Raw genomic sequence first — 22540 nt, 5'->3', positions numbered from 1 at the left:
ATTTTCAATACTCTAGGAACTCCAAAATTTATATTGTTTCGACTCAATTTAATTAAAAACAATTTCCCTGTTAAATTATCGTAAAAATACAACAACTGTGCGTTTAAAATTAATTTGTCATTTTTATCCCTCGCAGTGTTCATTTGCATTATTTAACTTTCCTCTTCACAAATGGCTCTTACTTCTACTGAGCGCACACGTTCATTATTCATTTGTCACCACGGCCAGGTGCTGTTATAGGACCAATGACATCCAAAAATAAGAATTCAATGCTTAATTAACGACTTTGTTTAGTCTTTTCCTTCCTGCAGAAGTCAACATATATTAACTATATAAAACTTTAATATACGCATTTGTTGCTCCAATCGATTTGAAAGGTCAAGATTATAGAACAAACATTAAATGGTGAGGCTTTGATATCAACATGACAAAAGATTTTTCTTAATATGGATTTCCAATGGTATGCAAAACATTTCAGTAATACCAATTGTACCAATTGCTGTTTCTGAAAAATGTTTTCCTATATATATAAACTAGTATCTCAATATACCCCCCCCCCCGCCCCTATCTTAAGCTTAGGGCTCGATTTGAATACACCCGATTCTACAATACAGGGAAATTTTACAGAATATGAAAAAAATTGCAAGCCTGCTGCTCTCGACAGGAATTGTTTGATAAGAATTATTTAGGTCTTGCTAAGTAAAACGTTTACCGTCAATTAGTTATGATCACATCCACATGACTTAAATATCTATTATAGAACATGCTTGCATATCACATGACTAGATCATAATGGCTCGGCCACATGTTCTTGAGAGGAGGAATTTTTAATTTTTTTAAAAAACTTTATCCCAAATAAAGTGGCACCCCGTTTTGCTGCTTCTTTTCCGGAGGCCATGATTTGAACAATTTTTCATGTACACAACATCAACATGATCATACTTGAAATTTTGAAAAAAAAGATCTTGTTTTTTTTTTAATTCTAAGGATATATATTCATATATAAATTGTTGACCCCCTCCCCCACATTCTAACACCAGGGGCTTGAAAAAAGTTGAAACTTCACTAAACGACCATGTTTGCAGATCAGAATGACAACCTAAACGAAAAGATTATTTTCTATACATTCCCACATGACACTTTTCTATCAGAAAACGTACTTTGTCAAGTGAGCTCAAATGTTCTGACCTTCCTTTATCACCAAATAAATGTAGAAATATGTTTTTGGTGCAAAATAACTAAAATTCTACTAAAGTTATTGCAAAGATCAAAGAAATGCCGCGGCCATTATTATCAATTCTACTTCAATTAATGCATAATCCTTGCAAATTTGGTCCAGATAAACATTTAGTTATTTGGGAATAGCTCGACTTGCTCTATCTCAAAACTTTAACTGCAACACTGATGCCGACGTTAGAGAAAAAGCATAAGCTCATGCATCTCGATTTCGTCGACATAAGCTATAATTCTAAAGGTATTGACTGTAGTCATATAGATCTTTGGTATCCATTAATGAATCCAAAAACGAAAGTATTTTCGTATTTTATGCATGTTTATTATCAAAACAATACATGTGATTTTACAATACTGTTTCCTTAAAATTATGATAACTACAGAAAATCACAGAATAAAATCAAGATGTCATCCTAATTATGCTACAAGCAGTCCTTGTTTATCTTACAACCTGTCTAAACTTAGGTAATCTAAAGACAATTCATGATTTTATAATTAATCTTACGGCTAATATTAATCTATTTTACAACTTATCACAGGTTTATCTTACAGGCAACCCAGTTTGAGTATAATAGCTTCCTTTTTTAGAAAAAATTAAAAAAAAAAAACATCTTGACACAAAGAGATAAAATCTTACTAAGCTTGTAATAAGAAACCTCAGGAGATTACAATTTACTGTATTGCAATATATTGTTTTTATAAAAAGCTCTATGAGAGTAAGTAAAAACACTGGGCTGAATCATAATGTAGTAAAAAAATTTTATAATGGGCAGTAATTCCGAGAAATACAAGGATACAAGCCAGTTCTACAACTGCAAAATACCAAAGGCAAGCATCAACAAAACCAAGATCTGTTTTAATAAACTTACATGAGACTAAGACTTAAATCAAAATATGGCAATCTTCTATTGATCAATAAATCAAATTTGATGCAAATTTGAGGCAAATAAAAGATGTGGATGTCATTCAGACCATAACTGAAAAATTCTATTTTGCTTTTGACTAGATAAAGATTACCCTTTGAATTTCAGCATTCTGTTTTCAATTTGACTTGTTCTTAATTAAATAGGTGGTTTGCAATCTTCATGTCTATATAACTATTTAGCTATGTTACTGTTATACTTGCTTTCTTTACAATAATAATGTCATAAGTAAGTCTCCTCCTATATATAGGGCTTACGGCGGGTGCGACCAGTCAACAGGGGATGCTTACTCCTCCTAGGCACCTGATCCCTCCTCTGGAAATTCCAGGGAGTCTATGATTATGTCCTTTTGACAGATTCGTAATGTTTAAAGATTTATTTTGGGATCGATTACTGTTTGTAATCTTCATCCTTTTCATTCTTCACGAAATGAGCAAAAATAAAACTGTGGAAATAAAAAAAAATGAAATTGGAAAAAAAATTCACACACATCTGACTAAAGAACATGTATATAAGCTTTGCGATAAATTGGAAGCAAAAAAAATGTACACTGTTATCACACTTAAAGGAAGGTAAAAATTCTTTGATAAAACATTCCAAATAAATACTGAAGATGTGAGAATATTGTCAGATGTTATTTTAATGACTTGTAAAAGCAATGAGCAGCTTTAACCTGCTCAAGAGATTGTATGTGTTTGGGGGGGGGGGGGGGGAGAATCTTATATCACTTATTAAATTCATTCCCCCCATTCCACCCCCCACCCCCACCCCCCCAAAAAAACTCACTTCACGTGTCTCTACTATATGGAATGCAATTTATTTCTAGGACGGAAAAATGTAAAACATCATAAAATTATGAAAAAAAAAATAAATACTGGAATTAATCCAAACAAAATCCTGTAAAAAAAAATAATGAAAGCACAATGTCAGGTTTGCAAACACAAACATCAAAGTAGAATCAGCAACAGGTATATAGTGATGGATGGTGTGTAAAGATAAAATATATACAATATATCTATATATACCTGTATACGATGTATCTACGCATCACATCAACAGAAGATTGTAGATATAAGTACACATGGACGGAGTGTATATATAATGTATCTACATGTAACATTATAAGATAGTGGATACTTGTACAATGATTCTACAAAACAACATCAATATTAACTAAGTACTTCTACAGGCAATCAAAACTACATATACACCCCCATTAGAATGGTGTTTGGAACTACATCAATGTACAACTTAATCATTACACAGCTGTTTTAATATAACATCCATGTACATTTTATTCATTACATAACTGTTTTAATATAACATCCATGTACAACTTATTCATTACATAACTGTATTAATATAACATCAATGTACAACTTGTCTTATAATAATTACTGTATAAACATTACATAAATGTACAACTTATTGCATTAGTTACTCTACATATTTACATTATTATTAAGCAGTTATATAGAAATGCAATACACAAATGTGTGTGCCTCATTAAAATTTTAATTACTGAGAATTAATAACAACAATTGACCTTTGAACTATGACATTTAGAAATACCATTAAATTTATTTTGACATTATTTTGACATTGCAAATTCTCAGGTATCTCAAACTTTCACAGATTTCTCAAATACTCAGATGTCTCAACATATACAGAATACAGAAGAATTAGTTTCAATCTTCACATGAGGAACAAAATCTTGATTCAGTAAATTTCATTAAGACAATTAAAAAAATGCAGAGTCAAAATCTCATAAATACTGTAAATTACACCGCACATTTACATGTGCTGGCATTAAACCAAAATCAAATACACTAGATAAAAAAAAAAAATAAAAAAATTTAAAAGCACATGTATAATCTTGACAGATCAAGGTCATTTGTGACTTTTTCCACCAAAAAATGAAAACAAAGCTAGCCCTGACAGAAGTAAATACATTTGACCTTGACCTATGACCTTCTTTTAATAAAATGACTCTATAGTTTCATTCTCAAAGTCTGGCAAAAACACATTTTTTAAATACTTGACCTGAAATGCGATAATTGCATTGATTGACCTGAGATGACCTACTTTACCTCTGTATCTAACATATTAGATCTACTTTAGTATATGCATATGTACATGTGTTACAAATTCAAAAATTCCTACCTAGATAAAAACAAAATATTGCCTTGCTCCATTGCACCATCATACATATACAATTTATAATTACATGTAAATACCAAGTATTTCTTTTAATTGCAAGTAAAAAGGAGGGGGATATTATATGACAATCACACAAAGCACATATTAAAACAAAGTAAAACAATTAAATGTAAACAATACTTAGTACCTCGCTCCACTGTAAACAAAATGGTGGAAGGTGGGGTATGTTGTATTATTTAATGACAATCACACATAGCATGTAAATCAATGTTAAACAATTTTAAAAACATAGATCTCTTCCTCAGGCTTACATGTTATTCTAATGTTATTCTACTTTAAGGACATACACAACATACTTTACAAAATTGTAATCTACTGGTTATTTTCAGGATATTGTCAGTTTTAAATCATAGCACCATTAGATGTTCTTAGACAAAAAATCAGCATACATTACCAAGGGACTTTGTAAAGAAACCAAATGATGAAAACCATTCTGTTTTTCAGTAAAAGATATACAAAAATTACTAAAGAAATAGTATTAGCTGAAATTTCCTCAAAAATTTGAATAGAAGGAAATATACAGCATCATAAGAATCGAAAATTTACTGGAACTCTTAAGTTACAGAAAATAACAAAATAAAGTTCAAAACTATGTTGTTTATGTCCTTAATGCCTTCTAACTTCAGAAGAGGTGAATAACATGAATTATTGCAGGCTCTATAATCAGTCCTCAAAGGAGCAGAAACCTAGATCTAAGTTAATGTTAGTAAGATAAATAATACTGTTTATATTTATAAACATTTTGACACTTGACCTTCCTTGAGCAAAGTAAGTTTTGTAAGTTGTATATTTACCAATTCCTGTTTAGACCCAAGGGACTGCAAGTTCCTATTTATCAACATCATTTTATAAATGAAATAATGAAAGCTGCTACAAAAGAATGGAAACTATTTTCTGAGAACAAAAAAAATCTAACAGAAAGGGAAAAAACAAAACATACATGTATATGATTGAAGCACTGTCACACGATAATAAATAAAATTGAGTAATGGTCTCCATTGCAAAAAATTGTCAATACAATCCTTTACATTATAGGTCCACACTAATTAAGTTTGATTGTGATGATTGAATGAGCTGTTTAAAATGCTGGATGAATCTGCTGAGTGATTAATCTCTTAATGCAAAAATGCAATACTGTCAAACTCTTAGAAGACCAAGATCTGGAGGTATCCATGGTGACTTGTGCTGTCAATCATCTGGCCAGTGGCAGGCAGCCCACCTCTTGGAACACAGAACCAGGTGTGATGCCCCGCCCACACAAGGAAATCAGGCCATGGTGAACTCTAATGACAGAAAAACAGAATGTAAGGTTTGATTGTGTTAACGTGTTAATTTTCTTCGCCTGAAGTCATGTTTTTTGTTCCTTTCCATGGATCAAATCTGTATATATTTTCAGTATGTCTCTCATGTTTTATTCATGATTTTCAGTCAGTCGTTTCTCATTTTCATTGATGACTTTTCAGTCTGTCTTAGTTTTCTATGTTTATTATGACTTTTCAGTCTGTCTGGCTAATGTTTATTCACACACTTTTTTTCAGTGTCAAAGGTCTCTGAAATTTACTTTTCATATTCCTTTCGCAAATCAAAAATTTAGTTGATTACAAAGACCAGAAACCCAATATATCATGAATTTAAAGTATAACGGTTATACCCAAATTTCTCAAAAGGTCACTAAAATTTTCCCAATCTTTACAGCCCCTGCCCCACACCTGAAACGTGGAGTGAGAGCCCTGACTTACTTAAAGTCCAGTTCATATTTATCCACCAGTTCACTATCCAGGTTCCACTTTGTGCGAAGATGTCTCTCCTCGCGTGCCTTGGCCTTTTCTTCCTTTTTAATTTGTTTCTTTTTACGCTTCATGCGATCCATGTCAGCGAAGGTCATGCGATACTGAGGGCCGACAAGATTACGATCCTGATGGGCGGAGTTTACAATGACGTTGTTGTTATTTATGTATTGTTTCTGCTCAGAACTCCTGTTGCTACCTGCAGAGCTCTGTAATATAAAATAAAAATAACATCAAAACTTTCATAAACTTAAGGTGTCTCAACCCTTCAAAAGCTTCATTAATTTAAGGTGTCTTCATCTACCCCTCCACCCCCCCAAAAAAAAACATCATTTTTTACTTTAAGTTGCCTCCACCCTTTATGAATTCCTTATACAATCAAATACTACAGTTTCATCAGGCTCTGTTTAACACAATATTTTTGTTTCTTGTTTTGGTTGAACCTTATCCTGAAATAAGACGATGGATGAACTATAAATTTTACAATTCCAGTAGACCATGAGATTGCTATCCATGCACAAATTCACATAACAAAATTAAATTTTTTTTTTGCCAAAACCATTCATAGATCTGGGGAGGGGGGGGGGGGGGGGGGGGGGGGGGAGTAAAAAATTTCTGGGTTGGATATGTTTCAGAAGGAAGTTAATGTGGTTTTTTAAAAATTTATTTATTTTACTTGTTTTTTAAGATTGGAAACTTTTTAACTCAGGTGGACCCCCCCCCCCCCTTGAAAAAAAATTCTGTGACACAGCTCTTGTTACATGTAAGTTATGACCAACATAAACTGGTTGTATTGTAAACCTTTACCCCTTCAGACTAGTTAAGCTATGACCGACATAAACTGGTCGTTTTCACGTAAACCTTCGCCCCCAGACTAACCTTCCTACTGCCACTGTTACTGGAGCCCTTCAAATCCCCGTCCTCGTATTCATCTGAATCTACGTCACTCATGTCATCTAATGGACTCCTCATCTCATTGTCATTGTCTTTATCATCATCGCTGTCATCAATTTCCAGGATCTGACTTCCCTTCGACGCCTGGCGTTCCAGCTTTGACATTCTGTACTGGATTTCGTGAAATTTACGGTCTGTGTGTTTCCATCCGGTGGGCAGTCGGGGGCGAAATTTTACTTCCTTGACACGGATCACCTCCACAAATGGAAAATCAAACTGAAAGAAGATAAAAATTACTCTTTGCTTCAAGAATTCATATTATATTAAAAAAGTTCTCATAGAAAAAATATTACAAACGAAAATAATACAGTGGCTATCAGGATAATTTAACAAACAATACAACACATTCTTTGATTAAGATGCAACAAGGAAGTCAAGGTTTGATTCCTGTTCTTGGTACCGCATCAAACCCAAGAAGTTTAACAAAGTTTGTGACTGTCCTGACAAAAATAGGTCCTATGACAGGCTTTGACACAATAAAGAACCTTAACTAATACAACCGTAAATGCCATGAGGAGGTACCCAGCATAAGTAGGGTCACATCTTTCATAAACCCTTAACAAATGTTCATCCTATCGTAGGCTTTGACGTAATAAAGAACCTTTACCAATACAACTGTAAATGCCATGAAAAGGCACAAATCTGTGGCACTTCTAAAGCTGTTGATTGCTCTAGGAGAGTGAAAAATTTTGAATGGGATGTGCAACAAATACTGTACAACCAATCAATATTTGATAAGATACTGACATACCCGTTTTTTTGAGATGCTGTTGACATACCTGGTTTTTTGAGTGGCCGTGATAGATGCTGACATACCTGGTTTTTTGAGTTGCCATGACGTTTAAGAAAACGTATGAAGTCCTTCCTGTTGATGTGCTTGACAAGTACTAGTTCCATACAGCCGTCATTCAGATGTGAGAATTTACTGAGTCCCTCGGGCGCCACCTCACTCCTGGCAGGGATACAGAACAGAGCCAACTGTAGGAAGGAGCCCTTAGACACCTTCCAGGGACTCTCATCCTTAGAGAGATCTACAACGAAAGAAAATAAATCAACATTTATGTCTCTCCTGGGACATTTCCTTATAGACCCTTAAACAAAATGTAATACATATATGGCAAATAATCAGTACATACTCAGGTCTGTCATTTTATTTCTAAGAAACTCAGAATACATGTAGCTATATGTAAATAGCCCTCATATATATTATGGATCTCAAAATAAGTTTTTTAGCAACGATAAATATCCCTGTTATTGATTGGGTATAAACTTACCTTTACAAATGTGTCTTTGACATTCATTGGATAATGTGTTGCTGTTCCTGATTGGGTAACTTACTTACAAATGTGTCATTGACGTTGATCAGGTAATGTGTTGCTGTTCCTGATTGGGTAACTTACAAAATTTAATGTGTCTTTGACACTGATCGGGTAATGTGTTGCTGTTCCTGATTGGGTAACTTACAAATGTGTCGTTGACATTGATTGGGTAATATGTTGCTGTTCCTGATTGGGTAACTTACAAATGTGTCGTTGACACTGATTGGGTAATATGTTGCTGTTCCTGATTGGGTAACTTACTTACAAATGTGTTGACATTGATTGGGTAATGTGTCGCTGTTCCTGATTGGGTAACAGTGTCATTGACATTGACTGGGTACAGTCCCTGAAACGTTCTACTTTCCCATTTTTCCGTTCGCTCACCGTTCGTTCACCGTTCGTTCAGCGTGCGTTCACCGTTCGCTCTCCGTTCACAGTCTTGCGTTCTGCGTTCACCGTGCGCTCGCGTTCACCGTTCACAAAGCGTTTACCGTTCGCTCTCCGTTCGTTCACTTTGCGTTCACCTTGCCTTCAGCGTTCACTTATCGTTCAGTCTTCAGTGTCATTCGGAACTCCGAAGTGAAAGGACTTATCTTTTTTTGAAGTAAGGATTTACGGGATTTCAAATTTAATAATTCACATATCGTTTTTAAAGGATCAGTATTTTATTGGAATAAATTATCTACAATATGCTTTATTATTATTATTATTCTAACTTAGCTGTTAGGTTATTATTTAAATTACTCTGGAAAATAAATGTTGTTATAAGTATGTACCTATGTAGAACGATGCTGAAAAATTTAAATACGGGCAATATAGGGGTACTTCAAGCACTGAAACATTTTACTGTTATGTTAAATACGACATGTCGTTAATGGAGAGATAATAATCCATGTCATTTAATTTAGCAACTGCAGGAAAATTAGAAATTATTTATTACGAACACGTTTTTTTTTCTATTATTATAGAAATACATTATTAGAACTAGTTCTGAGAATTATAAATAGTACTGCGGATATCCAGTTAATTAAATATCTTTGGAACGAATTAAATTAATAGTGTGGTTAAAAAAAATATTTATTTAATGTAATATTCTACAATTCATATATAAATTCTACTGTTAGAGAGAAAAAATTCCTTTCTTCACAATAACTTTATATGTTTGCCATTCAATATGATTAAGACCCCCCCCCCCCTTTTCCACGTAGATCGGTCACTTAGTCAGTATTTCCAGTATATTTTAAATTAATATTTAAAAAGAAGTTAACGCGTTTTGTAGCACAAAAATTTCAGTCTCAGAACAAACATGCTTCTAAAAAAGTCATTAAACAATAGTAGTTCAAAATATACACGCGCTGACGGTGGTATTTTAAATTCGCCAGGGAGTATGTTTCAAATTCGTTCGAAGTGTTTATGCCAAATGTATTTTATTTATTTATTTATTGGAAAAATTGGAATCAGATCTAGAAATGATAAAACATGTAAAACTTCTTGGAAATACTACAGTGTAGCATCTCGCCTTTGGTGTGACGAAACTTTCACACCTGGCTGCACAGTGTCGAATGATTTTGATTGACAGGACAAGCACGTGGACTTCGTGTGAACTTGAAGCAGGAAAATAAAAACTGATTATGACTGTCAAACAAAGTGAATTTGTTGATAAATAAAAAAAATAGGTTACTTTCACTGCCTGAGATATTTAGATAAAAATTAAGAGTTTTCGTTTATACAGGTACATGTACATGCATTTGTGAAAAGGGGGGCTAATACATAATCTCTCTCTCTCTCTCTCTCTCTCTCTCATTTGTCCGTTTAATCAAAACTATAACACGTATTACTTAAATACCAAGTTCTGAAATTTTAATCTATAACAAATAATATGAATGCTTCTTTGTATCACCTTGTCCGAGTATAATCACGGGGAATTGTTTATAGATACATGTAGAAGTCTGCTGAATAAATCATCATTAAAAAAAATGAAAAGACACATCAATATATTATTGCATTAATTTTTTCTAAATATACGTCCACAGACTAGCAAAATATTTTTTTTTTTTATTTTTTTTTCTCATTATTTCATTAATGCCTTGACAGGGAAATACATGTATGGTTGTTACAACCGTTGTAATTCGTTCTATAAGTCAGTAATGTACTCTTCGAAAATCATTATTTGTAATGGTTTTATATATCAAATGAGAATAAACATATTTATTTTACAACTAGAATGATTTTATTTTTTAAACTACAGCGTTCGGTAACAATGACAATGTTTTACAGCGATAAAAATCGTGTGATTAAACGGCGGAATTTAAACATCATACATATGTGCAGAAAATATTGTAAGAAACTTAATAGTTTTACTAAATGTGCATCTTTCATCTTTCTCAGGACAATTTTTGAATATTTATTTATTTTCAGCCTGACATTAGAATACAATAGAATAGATACAATGCATGGAAAAGATCAGAGGAATTCCGAATAAATCGTTCATCTTGCGTTCACCGTTCGTTCACCGTTCACTTTGCGCTCGCGTTCGCGCTCCGTTCGCGTTCTGCGTTCGCTCACCGTTCAGCGTTCACCTACCGTTCACCAAGTTGCGTTCAGCGTTCACACATCGTTCACTCACCGTTCGCTCACTGTTCGCTCTGCGTTCGTTCAGCGTTCGCTCACCGTTCAAGTGGGAAAGTAGAACGTTTCAGGGACTGTAATGTGTTGCTGTTTTTGACTTACCTACAAAAGTGTCACTATTATTGGAGGTATTGAGATCATTAAAGGGCTGCACCAAACATTCCTCTACTTCTTCTTCTTCTTTTATATCTTCTGTCCAACAAACAGTACATCTACAAAACACAGACAGTACATCTACAAAACACAGACATATGGATACAACTACAAAACATAGACAAATGGATTCCTCTTACACTCAACCAGTGAAACACCTACAATACACAAACTAGGGCACCGCAAAGTGGAGCATCCCCTTGCAAACAGCATATCTATAAATCAAGGTAGCATTTGACATAGACCCCAATGCAAATTACACCACTTCCATTTTGCACAAAGAACAGACTAACACACAAGCGCGTTAATATATCCCCTTCAACTCAATTGCGAGGGGATAACAAGTAAGTGGATTCATTGTATGTCAATTAAAATTAGCCCAATTACCTTTTGTTCAGCAACACTGAACTTGATATACAATTTCATATTTCTGTGTCTATCTACAATTTAAACAGTATCTACAGCCTGCAGACTACATGAATGATATAAAGAGGGCATTCAATGTTTTGCAGTTGGATATGGAATTTATTTCATGAGTGAGCCAGGGTTTTTTTTTAATTTTTATTTTTCATGAGTGTGAAGGGTGAGTAAAAATATGAAAAAAAAAATCTTGTGTCAGAAGTGAAATAAATTGCATATTCAACAACAAAACACTGAATATTCTATTTATTACAATCTCTTTGATTTTCCCTTTTTGTCTGCCTCTTCCTAACACAGTGTCATAGGCTGTGACATCATAGTTGCACGGTTGAGACTTCATAGCATAGCTAAGGGAATTTGATATTGAAAACATGGTAAACATGGCTTTCAACAGCAGAATCTTTGGCAGTTTTAGTCTTTGTCATGATGGGTTTTTTTTACTTTCCCTATCTTATAACACACCAGGGATTATTCTTACAACAATCTTCATGCCACACATCTGATATTCTCTCACACTGTGATAGAATATCACTTTTATTCAATGGCTAATTACACTATTTCACCACTGAAAATGTAATAAACTTTACTTTGTACTCTGAGCTTTTTGCTTTACTGTATTACATATGTATATGTTTATGTATTCAATTTGGCCCTTTTAGAGTATTCAAAATAGCTTCTGCTCAATCATGCATGTACCTTTGCTTAATTTCATCTATATATACATATTAAATACAAATATACTACTCATATATATTAGCATAAAATAAAGTAGATTTATATCTAGCACATTAATAAATGCAATAAATGAAATCTACACGAAGTTGAAAAATAATTTTCCTATTAAGATATATAATTGTATACGGGTTAGAGCAGTGTCTGAAGTAACATTGTATCCAACCGCCCGAAACGCACAAATTTTGCTGGCGGACAAATTTGCATGTATTGACAGCCAGCTGGACGTGTTAAAATTTTCAATAATTAAAATTCATATATTTGATAAATCTCTTCCATATCAACAGTATCAGTAGCAGAGTGTAAGAAGCCGAGAGGAAAAATTCATTAGTCTACAGATTTGGGATCAAAATTATGGTGACCTGGTTCCTCTAGTCACATAATAGTTAAAAACAAATTTATGAAAGATAATTATTTTCTCGGGCTAGTATATCTTTCGCAGGGCTGACAACTCTTGCTAGCAGTCAGCCCTGCATGTCTAATTTCACGGTGAGTTTCAAACACTGGTTAGAATTAAATGTGACGTGACATCACTTACCCCCGAAAACACACAGTATGGTCTCCTTCCTTGGGTTTGTCTTCTGCAGGAATGTATTCAACATCACAGTCGTACGGTCTAGTAATCATAAAATAAAAAATTAATTAAAACCCCACACAACAGTCAAAGCTTGTTATCTCGAACTTGATGAACAAAGAAAAAAACTTTGAGATATCAAAAGATTCGAATTATCAAACATAAAATACTTAAATTACAAGTAGTTGGGACTTGAAAATTACTTCTACATATCCATGGTATTTGAGATAATAGCTCTAAAAAATTACATATAAAAAAACCTTTTGATGCTTAAAATATGAACAAATGTTCCCCATGTTTCATAAAAAACCCAAATATCCCAAGAGCAACATCTATATCCTTGGGGATTACTTACATTAGTTTCTTCTTAGAAGAGGCTTTATAAATAGCAGCATCTATACTGTTGGGGATTACTTACATAAGTTTCTTCTTAGAAGAGGCTTTATAAATAGCAGCATCTATATCCTTGGGGATTACTTACATTAGTTTCTTCTTAGAAGAGGCTTTATAAATAGCAGCATCTATATCCTTGGGGATTACTTACATTAGTTTCTTCTTAGAAGAGGCTTTATAAATAGAAGCATCTATATCCTTGGGGATTACTTACATTAGTTTCTTCTTAGAAGAGGCTTTATAAATAGCAGCATCTATATCCTTGGGGATTACTTACAAAAGTTCCTTCTTAGAAGAGGCTTTATAAATAGCAACATCTGTACCCTTGGGGATTACTTACATTAGTTTCTTCTTAGAAGAGGCTTTATAAATAGCAGCATCTACACTCTTAGGAAGGAGATTATGGCGGAAGTTATTGGCATATCTGAGGGCATTTGCACCAAACCCATATTGGCAAGCGAAATTCCATTGAACAAGTTTATCATCACTGAACACAGAACAAACATCTACTGGCACACTGTAGCCTGTAAAATACAAAGACATTCCTCACAGTGATTGGGTGAATTGATGTAAGAAAACACATTACTGGCTGAATTTATGATACACAGCCTCTGATTGGATGAATTAATAAAAGAGAAAATGTGATTGGCTGAAAGAAAATGTATGATGTACAGTTGAACTTCTGTATCTCAAACATTGATATCTCGAATACCATGAATATGTCAAATTGAGTTGGAAATCCCAACCATTCATTTTTTATGTTTTTTACCCTTGATATCCAAAAACCTCCGATATCTAAAAGGTTTTTCCTCTGTTCAATCAAGTTTGAGATAAAAAGGTTTGACTGTACAATCTCTGATTGGATGAACTGATGAAAGAGAACATGGCTATTGATTTGTACTAAACAGGATTTTTAGATTTTAGATAAAAAATCTATTTGTGCATTATTTAGTTATGTAATGCAAGGAACAACTGAAGGCGGTTAGATAAAAACTCATTAACTCACCCAATAGGATATAAAGAACAGCAGTGATGGGATCTGCCAAACCCATGACAGATCGAGCAATGTGATTGGTGGTTCCTAGGAAACAAAGATTACCAATTATTTTGCTATAAGTATTTCTTTATAACATGAAAATTAATTTAATTTATCTATTAGACAGTTTGACTTTAAAACTTCAGCTTTTTAAATTTAATCTAAATGGGGAAAAATTTAATTCTTCCACAGCATGAGCAAGAAATTATTTCAGTTATAATCATGTTTATTAATGGCTATTATCCAACAATTGGATGCTATTTTACATATTTGACAGACAGTTCAACAGTGGCATCAATCTTTTTTAAATCTAATGTTTTCACATTAGTTTTATATTTCCGAAACAAAACTTAAATAATATTTGACTCATTGACAAAATCTCTTATTCCTTATCACAGCAAGGAAGAATTACACACAAAAAATCATATATTCTTAATGCAAGCAATTAATATTTTAATAGTTAAATAACTAAATTTTATTATTTCACTGCAATATACATTTAAGTTTAAATTTCATTTGGAATGCTATATGTTACCGGTGGGAATAATTCCGACAGGCATAGCTGGTCGAGAGGGCGTAAAACCCTGCCGTATTTCTACATCGTTCCTGGTCTGTGTGGCTGTTAGTAACCCTGACACGACCTTAGAGGCCGTCCCATCGCCACCCATCGCTACCACACTACAAAATAAAAAGAAAAGAATTAAATCAGCAGTTATGGGTACTGTATTTTCTGTTTATTAAGTTTATATCTATGGTTTTCACACCTTTTAACAAATATTTAGAACAGTGCATATGAAGGGAGTTTTTTGTTGATATAAATGTAGGTATTTTCTGACCAAAATAAAATAAATAGTACTTAAGGAACTTATATATCTGACTTAGATAAAAATAACAACCAATACTTTGTCCCCTTTTGTCTGTAAGACCACATTCTTCTGAAAATCTTTTAGGCCAAACTTAAAAAATTCTCTGTTTGCAGTTGCTGACCTATAATTTTTAAAGTGGGTGAGTAGGTAGGTTTGTTTGTTTGTTTTTTTGTTTTGTTTTTTTGAAAATAAAAAGATTGTAGTTTTCAGATTTTTTTGTCACATAACAAAAATAGGCTTACTAAACATAAATAAGCTCCACTTGTTATAAGCCACTGATTGATTTAAGATCAAAAATCAAAAATAGAAAAATGAAAAAGTTTCAATATCCTGAAAGCTTGAAACTTAAAAAAAGCTTAAGCTTAAGCCTTAGAATATACCAGTGTTACTTTTTTGCCTAGAGTTTGATGTAGATTTGATCAAATATCAGATTATTTTTAAAATTATTAGATTTTATTTTTGTAAAGGGTGGGTTAATTTTCAGCTGGACTCTCGTGGTTTTTATATAAAAAAAAAATGTTATATATAACAACAGCTTTTTATAATAAACTGGACAAAAGAAAAGAATTCTTTTACAAATTTTATTGTTGCTGAATTATATGTTTTGATTTGTTCAGATGTTTAGCTAAAAAAAATACTTATAGTTACAATGAATGTATCAAGCATTCAAAATTATACTTGTAAATTAAAATATATGCCAAACCAGAGTCATAAATCCCTTTTTTTCTATTTTAAATTTTGCACGAAAAAATATTCACAAAACATACTTCCTTAAAACCTTTCATTTAGTCAGTCACAGAGTTCATTAGCTTATTTACCTAAGTTTACAGTTTTCATAAATAAGACAATGAAGTTTTTTTTAATTGATTAATTTTAAAAAGAAATCATTTGTCATCCACTTCTTGATTAACAAACATTTTTTTAGTATTTTTTTTTTAATATTATAGACTTCGCTTTCCTTTACACATTGTGTAATCAGGTGAAAAAACAGCAAGGCAAAAGTTGCTCAGGTGAGCATTGTGGCCCATGGGCCTCTTGTTTAATATTACGCTTTTGTTTTCCTTCACACATTGTGGCCTGTAATCTAACTTAAGTGTTTGGTTACCCCATGTTGTTAATTATTCATACAAGGCTGAATGTGGCTGGATATAACTGGGTATATTGATTGTAGCGTACTTCAATATCGCAGCCCGAAATTAAGTGACAATTAACGCTGATTACAGCTAATCAATGCCCGACAATTTCAGATTAATTTACAGAGTGTATCACACTCAGATGAACAATGCTTGGAAAAGACAGAAAGCTTTTCATTTTCCTGCCCCCCCCCCCCCCCCCCCCCCCCACCTCCCAATTCAAAGTTAAGTCATTTATGCATCGAATAAGGACCACTCGGGCAATTGCCAATTATCAACTCTCCAAAGGTGCACACACAGTTCTTGACCTGCTGGAGACCCCAGGGATACCCAGACCCCTTGTCAACCAAAAGCCCCCCCCCCCCCCCCCCCCGGGTTCAAACACAAAATCCTGAATCTGCAATGTCTGCTAAGCACCTCACTTTGGACAATAGAATAGAATAATATTTAGAATAGAATATTTATTCAACCAATTTGGGCCCACAGTGGAGCATAAAGATGAACAATGTCTGAAATCATAGTCATAAATAACAATAAACAGAACAAAACAAACATATATTATATACAAATGTATATTGAACAGAGAGTTAGCTGTCAACTTTAAGGATGCATAAAATGTATACAAATAGAATATGTATAATGACCGTAATATGCCTATATCGTACTATGTTGTTTTCTCATATTAAAATTTGCTTTTAAATGTTGGCATAATAAAACAACAAACTCAGAATCTTCATTTGACATAATCCATGTAAACAGGTCCACATTATTAAGCAGTATTAAATTTGGAAAAGTTTTAAAGATTTTATTTAAAAACTCTCCTCTGGAATCATTATACAATGGACATTCTAGTAAAATAAGTATTTCATCCTCAGACCTCAGTTGGACTTGAAGTACAGTTACACCTGGGAAAAATTTCATTTTACCAAATTTATTAAGTTTCCTTTCATATCTACCCGGACAATCAATATGAAACATATCACTGACTTGTAATGGGAAAGGAGGGACTATATTAAAACTAATGAGTGACTTACCAGTCATAATCATCAATATTGGTATGGATCATTTCTTGTTTCACATGCTCTGAATGTTGTATTTCTAAAAAAAAATTATAATCAGTTAAATTTTACAATGTATTAGCTGTACACCTCTCAGTGGCTAGCATTGTCATAACTAAGTTAGAGTACAGGGACTACTGTATGTGCACTTAAAAAAGCGGGCTTTAATTATATTTTAGCAGCTTTGGCGCAGACAACTATGTGCCAATTCATGAATATCACTAAGAAATCATTTTATAAATACAATATATAGCACGGACATGTACAGCGCTAAATTCATGATTTCGCCAACAACTCCATACCCAGTGATTGCGCTATTTTGAATACGCCAATTTATGTACATGTACAGTACTTTCTTTTGTAGAAAAATACTAAATTGGTAGTAGCAGAGAAAAAATACACTAAAACTATGAGGATCAATGTCTCAAACATCAGCCAATCAGCATTACCAGGGAGCATTGGAAGCATGGAAATCAGTATAGCCATACCTGATCAATGCTGCTACTGAGGTATCATTTGATATTATCAGAAATGGATGGTTAGGTATTTTGTTTTCAATAAGAACATTTAAAAATTTTACAGTTCTGATCAGAAATAAAAGCTCTAATTAAAATAATGTTGAATTTCAATATACCTTTTCAGGGTTGTCCCTAAGACCAGGGGGCAGGGGAATTTCCCTGCCTATTATGGAGTAATCCCCCAGTTATTCTGGTATTCCCCCATAACCCCATCTTAGGGGAGGAACCCCAGACCCCCTTCTATTTTTTTAATGTCCCCTGCCATTTCAATTCTTAGGGACAACCCTGCATTTTTTTCCACCATCATTACTATTGTGCTACCTCTGGTAAATGTGTGTGTCATACACGATTTACATTTTTTGTACAAATATAGATACATAGAGGACATACCAAGAAAATCTACGCTGAGATTAGCGGCTTTGAGCATCGGTAAAATCCGACTTCTGTAGAGCTGACTTCCTGTCCGAGCCCCTGCGTGGGTCTGCATAAAAAACTTCAAGGAATGAGGCCTTCCTGGAAAATCTGTAAACAAACGTACATTCATGTCAGATTCAATTAACTGAAATAGTGACTTAAATTCAACTACAGTATAGTCAAACCTTGTTATCTCGAACTTGTACCAGTGGAACCAAGAAAAAAACTTCCGAGATATTCCAGGACTTGGGATATCAGGGGTAATTAAAATACTTAAAGAATAAGTGGGTTGGGACTTCCAAATCACTTTGACATATCCACGGTATTTGAGATATCAGTGTTTGAGATATCGAAGTTCAACTGTATACATAATCAAAACCTCAGCTATCAGTAAAATTACCATACACCTCTACTAATACTAACCTTTAATAAATGAATAGATGCCATCATAATACTTGTTACACAGCGACTCACTGGGATGCTCAAAATCTATAACAAGATCCTTCCAGCAGTTTGGTCCGAACTGATAATAGGTGTAAACGGTGAATCCCTGACAAAGCCCCTCGCCCTCTACCTGACCCTTGGCCCTCTTCCGTTTGATCTGGACCCCGTATATGTCCTTGAGAGGGAGGTCGACCGTTCCCTTGGAGATTGTGGCTGTCCCGGGAAGTGGTATCTTACTCTTCTTTACTGAAGGTAAAAAAAGTGTCACAATGAGAAATCACACATGATAATTCAGTGATCAAAAATTTTACAAAAAGAAAATCATTGCAATATTATATATGTTTTATCAGATTCAAAAATGTATTTGTCAGCCCTTGCCAATTTTAGAGTAAAACATTGTGATACGATTATCACATTGAGAAACAGTAATCATGGTAATGGCAAAAAACAACTTTATGACTGACTTTATAAAGTTCAGCTCCCCCTTACCTGTATGGACCAGGGACCTATATACTAACGGGATAGGCAACTCCCGCAAGTCTCGCGATATCTCGTAAGTTGCGGGATTTCATAAGTCAATTTTAATTAAATATATCTCTTTTTCTATCAAATATTTCAGAATAAAATCTTAATTTATCTATCAAAAATTTATTCCAGATTCGTTATTAGCACTGTTTTTACTCCTTATCTTAGTAGTAATTACGTTTATTTAAAAATCAATGCGTGCCCCTGATCGGCCGTATTTCCGAGAAATCGCCGATTTCGGTGGTTGTTTACTTAATATCTGAATTGTTTTATGATATGTGCTTTAAAATTTATTAAATATCCATTCCGATACACAAAAAAAACACATTACCTTAATCAGAAAACAAGCTTTTTACTGGGAAAAAACGTAGTTTGAAAAACTTGCAGTGTTGTGCGTGCCGTTTTGGGTAAATAAACATGGCGCTGAAGGAGTTGCCTATCCCGTTAGTATATAGGTCTCTGTTTGGACTAATAGAGTCCAAATTTTTCACCTCCCTCAACATGCTCAAACATTATACAGTCTAGTTCCCCCCAATACCCTCACTCCTTATTGTAGCCCCCCCCCTTTTTTTTTTTTTTTTTTACATATCCAGGACTGTATAGATAGTTTTCAGTAGGTCCAAATTAGCAAGAGTTATTTCCCGTTGGCCGCCATATTGGAGGTCAACATGCTTATATTCATTCATTATTCAACCAACTTTAACTTTTTATACTGGCCATTGTGGGGCAGGAAGCATTGTTTTTCTGAAAAATACACATTTGTTAAAACCTCCTTTATTTCATAATTTTTATTCTATAAAGTTTTCCCCCACAACTTTAAAGTAACTTAAGGCTAGCTTCTTTCTCTCCTCCTCCTTTAAATCTATAAATTGATTGTTATCCAGCTTCCCCTTTACTTCAATCCCCCCTCCTACCCCTCCATCTCTTCGGAATAACTCTCTGTCTTTACAATTGTTCACATTAAGAAGTTCTCCACTTGTTTGTTTACCTTTAGGACTGACTGTGGTCCAGCTGATCATTCCACGAGCCAGGGACAGAGTGACATCAAACCCGTCCCCCTTAATAACGAAAGGGTTGATCAAATCCTCACTGTCAGAGAACGCATCTTCATAACATTCATTTAAACGACGCACTGGGTTCCCGTCGTCATCGTACGTATAATCCACCATCTTTCGAGTGAAAAATAATGAAGTATTGACCGAGGGGTAATGACCGAAAAGTTTTCTATTTCAGCATGCAAAGTTTGTTTTCTGGCGGATACAGGAGATCTGAACTGTTCGGTATTTTTGTTGCAGGTTAGTGCATTCCGTTCTTTGAACTTGGATCAATTTAATCCCTTTAGATTCTATTTTAAAAGGGATCTGTAATACTGAGACTTTGCGGCCTAAAATTCTGTAAACACAGGAAGTCAGGTGCCCGATTACCGGAGATATGAATTTAGATTGTTCTGATTGGCTGAAAATGGGTAACAGCAAGGTCGTCATGGGAGTAACATAAACATTTCAATTTCTAGTTACTCAGTCGTGAAATATGAAACAAAGAGGCGTAATTAACCAGACTTGTAAACAACAGCATCAAATCTAAGTTAATCAAGTTAATTAATCAAGTTGATAAGAACTTATAGTACCGAGGAGTGACATATTCTGTATGTCAAAAACAATTTGTATAATTTACAATTATAAGTATTATACCACTATTTATAGACTTCTAAGAAAACTATAAAATCAAGAAAATTAAAAAGTTCATGTGAAAAAAATAAAAAGAGAAAGAGCGGGTGATTGAATATTTGCCAGTTGGGCATGTGGTATATATAAGCACAACTGGAAAAAATATATATGCACTTATTTTTTTTGTTTTTTTTTTTAAATGAAGGCATTTATATAATTTATTAAAAAAGTTTTTTTTTTGAAAGTTTGATTATTTCAATAAGACATATAAATAGTAACGCACACTTAAAAGAAAGAATACACTTGTATCTCATAATCAAACAGATAAAGCTTATCTTGTTTATCACTTTTAAGTACTTTTACTTTATAAATGTGTAGATAGTTGGTTTTTTTTTTAAGTTTGGGAAGGGGGTATTATAGAGTTAGTTTTAGTAAATTACACGTAACAAGAGGCCCAGGGGCCACATCGCTCACCTGAGCACTGTGGCTAGGAAAAAAGCAAAAATCAGTTCAGTATTGAAAAGCTTTAATGCATAAGTGGTCCCGACCTACCCCTAAAAAGGGGATGGGGGGTTATGATTTGAACAAAATTGAATCTACACTAACTTAAGATGCTTACATATTTCTTTGTCTATGACTTCTTTTCCTACAAGTTTGAACTTTCATTATGGTCCCACCCTACCCACGGGGGTCATGGTTTGAACAAATCTGAATCTACACTCTCTGAGGATGCTTCCATTATGACCAATCATAGCTTTGCTGTTCTTGAGAAGAGGATTTTTTAAAAAAATTTTCCTTTGTATTCCTATGCATAACTTTAATCATCAATTGTGGCCCCACCCCACCCTATCCCAAGGGGGTCATGATTTTTTTCAAACATGAATCTACACTACCTTAGTATACTTTCAAACAGTTAAAAACGGTTACCAATCATGGCTTTGCTGTTCTTGAGAAGATTTTTTCTATATATTCCTATGGAAAACCATTGTGGCCCCACCCTACCCTCAGGGGTCATGATTTGAACAAACTTGAATCGACTCCACCTGAGGATGCTTCCATATAAATATGACCAATCATGGCTTTGCTGTTCTTGAGAAGAAGATTTTAAAAAATTTTTCCTATATACTCCTATGTAAGACTTTGATCGTCCATTGTGGCCCCACCCTACCCCAGGGGGTAATGATTTGAACAAACTTGAATCTACACTACCTGAGGATGATTCTACATGAGTTTCATCTTTCCTGGCCCAGTAGTTCTTGAGAAGATGATTTTTAAAAGATGCCATTAATTTTTTCACTAATTTGTAATTATCTCCCCTTGACAGAGGGTGTGGCCCTTCATTTGAACAAACTTGAATCCCCTTTACCCAAAGATACTCTGTGCCAAGTTTGGTTGAAATTGGCCCAGTAGTTTTGGAGAAGATGAAATTGTGAAAAGTTTATGACAAGAACAACAACAAACGGACAAATTTCGATCAGAAAAGCTCACTTGAGGATTCGGCTCAGGTGAGCTAAAACGAGGAGAGTTCCTGACCCCTCTGGAT

At 33.9% G+C, this 22540-nt stretch overlaps 1 protein-coding gene across 1 annotated transcript; it reads right to left on the bottom strand.

Annotated features, from left to right (window-relative positions):
- Positions 1–5372: 5372 nt before the first annotated feature.
- Positions 5373–20576, bottom strand: LOC133202062 (ceramide kinase-like protein). Its single transcript, XM_061337847.1, has 13 exons — positions 20319–20576; positions 18785–19051; positions 18338–18469; positions 17406–17469; positions 14908–15050; positions 14343–14417; positions 13677–13860; positions 12908–12985; positions 11167–11276; positions 7934–8148; positions 7043–7333; positions 6116–6372; positions 5373–5659 (listed from the first exon to the last, which is right to left on the bottom strand). The coding sequence occupies exons 1-13, from the start codon at positions 20497–20499 to the stop codon at positions 5569–5571; spliced, it is 2088 nt and encodes a 695-aa protein (XP_061193831.1). The 5' UTR covers positions 20500–20576; the 3' UTR covers positions 5373–5568.
- Between the last annotated feature and the right edge of the window lie 1964 nt (positions 20577–22540).

This window comes from Saccostrea echinata, unplaced genomic scaffold (genome assembly GCF_033153115.1).
Source record: "Saccostrea echinata isolate AGI-Se365-2 ecotype Australia unplaced genomic scaffold, CSIRO_AGI_Sech_v1 ptg000046l, whole genome shotgun sequence".
Taxonomy (NCBI): domain Eukaryota; kingdom Metazoa; phylum Mollusca; class Bivalvia; order Ostreida; family Ostreidae; genus Saccostrea; species Saccostrea echinata.
This window is presented reverse-complemented; position numbering and strand designations above follow the sequence as displayed.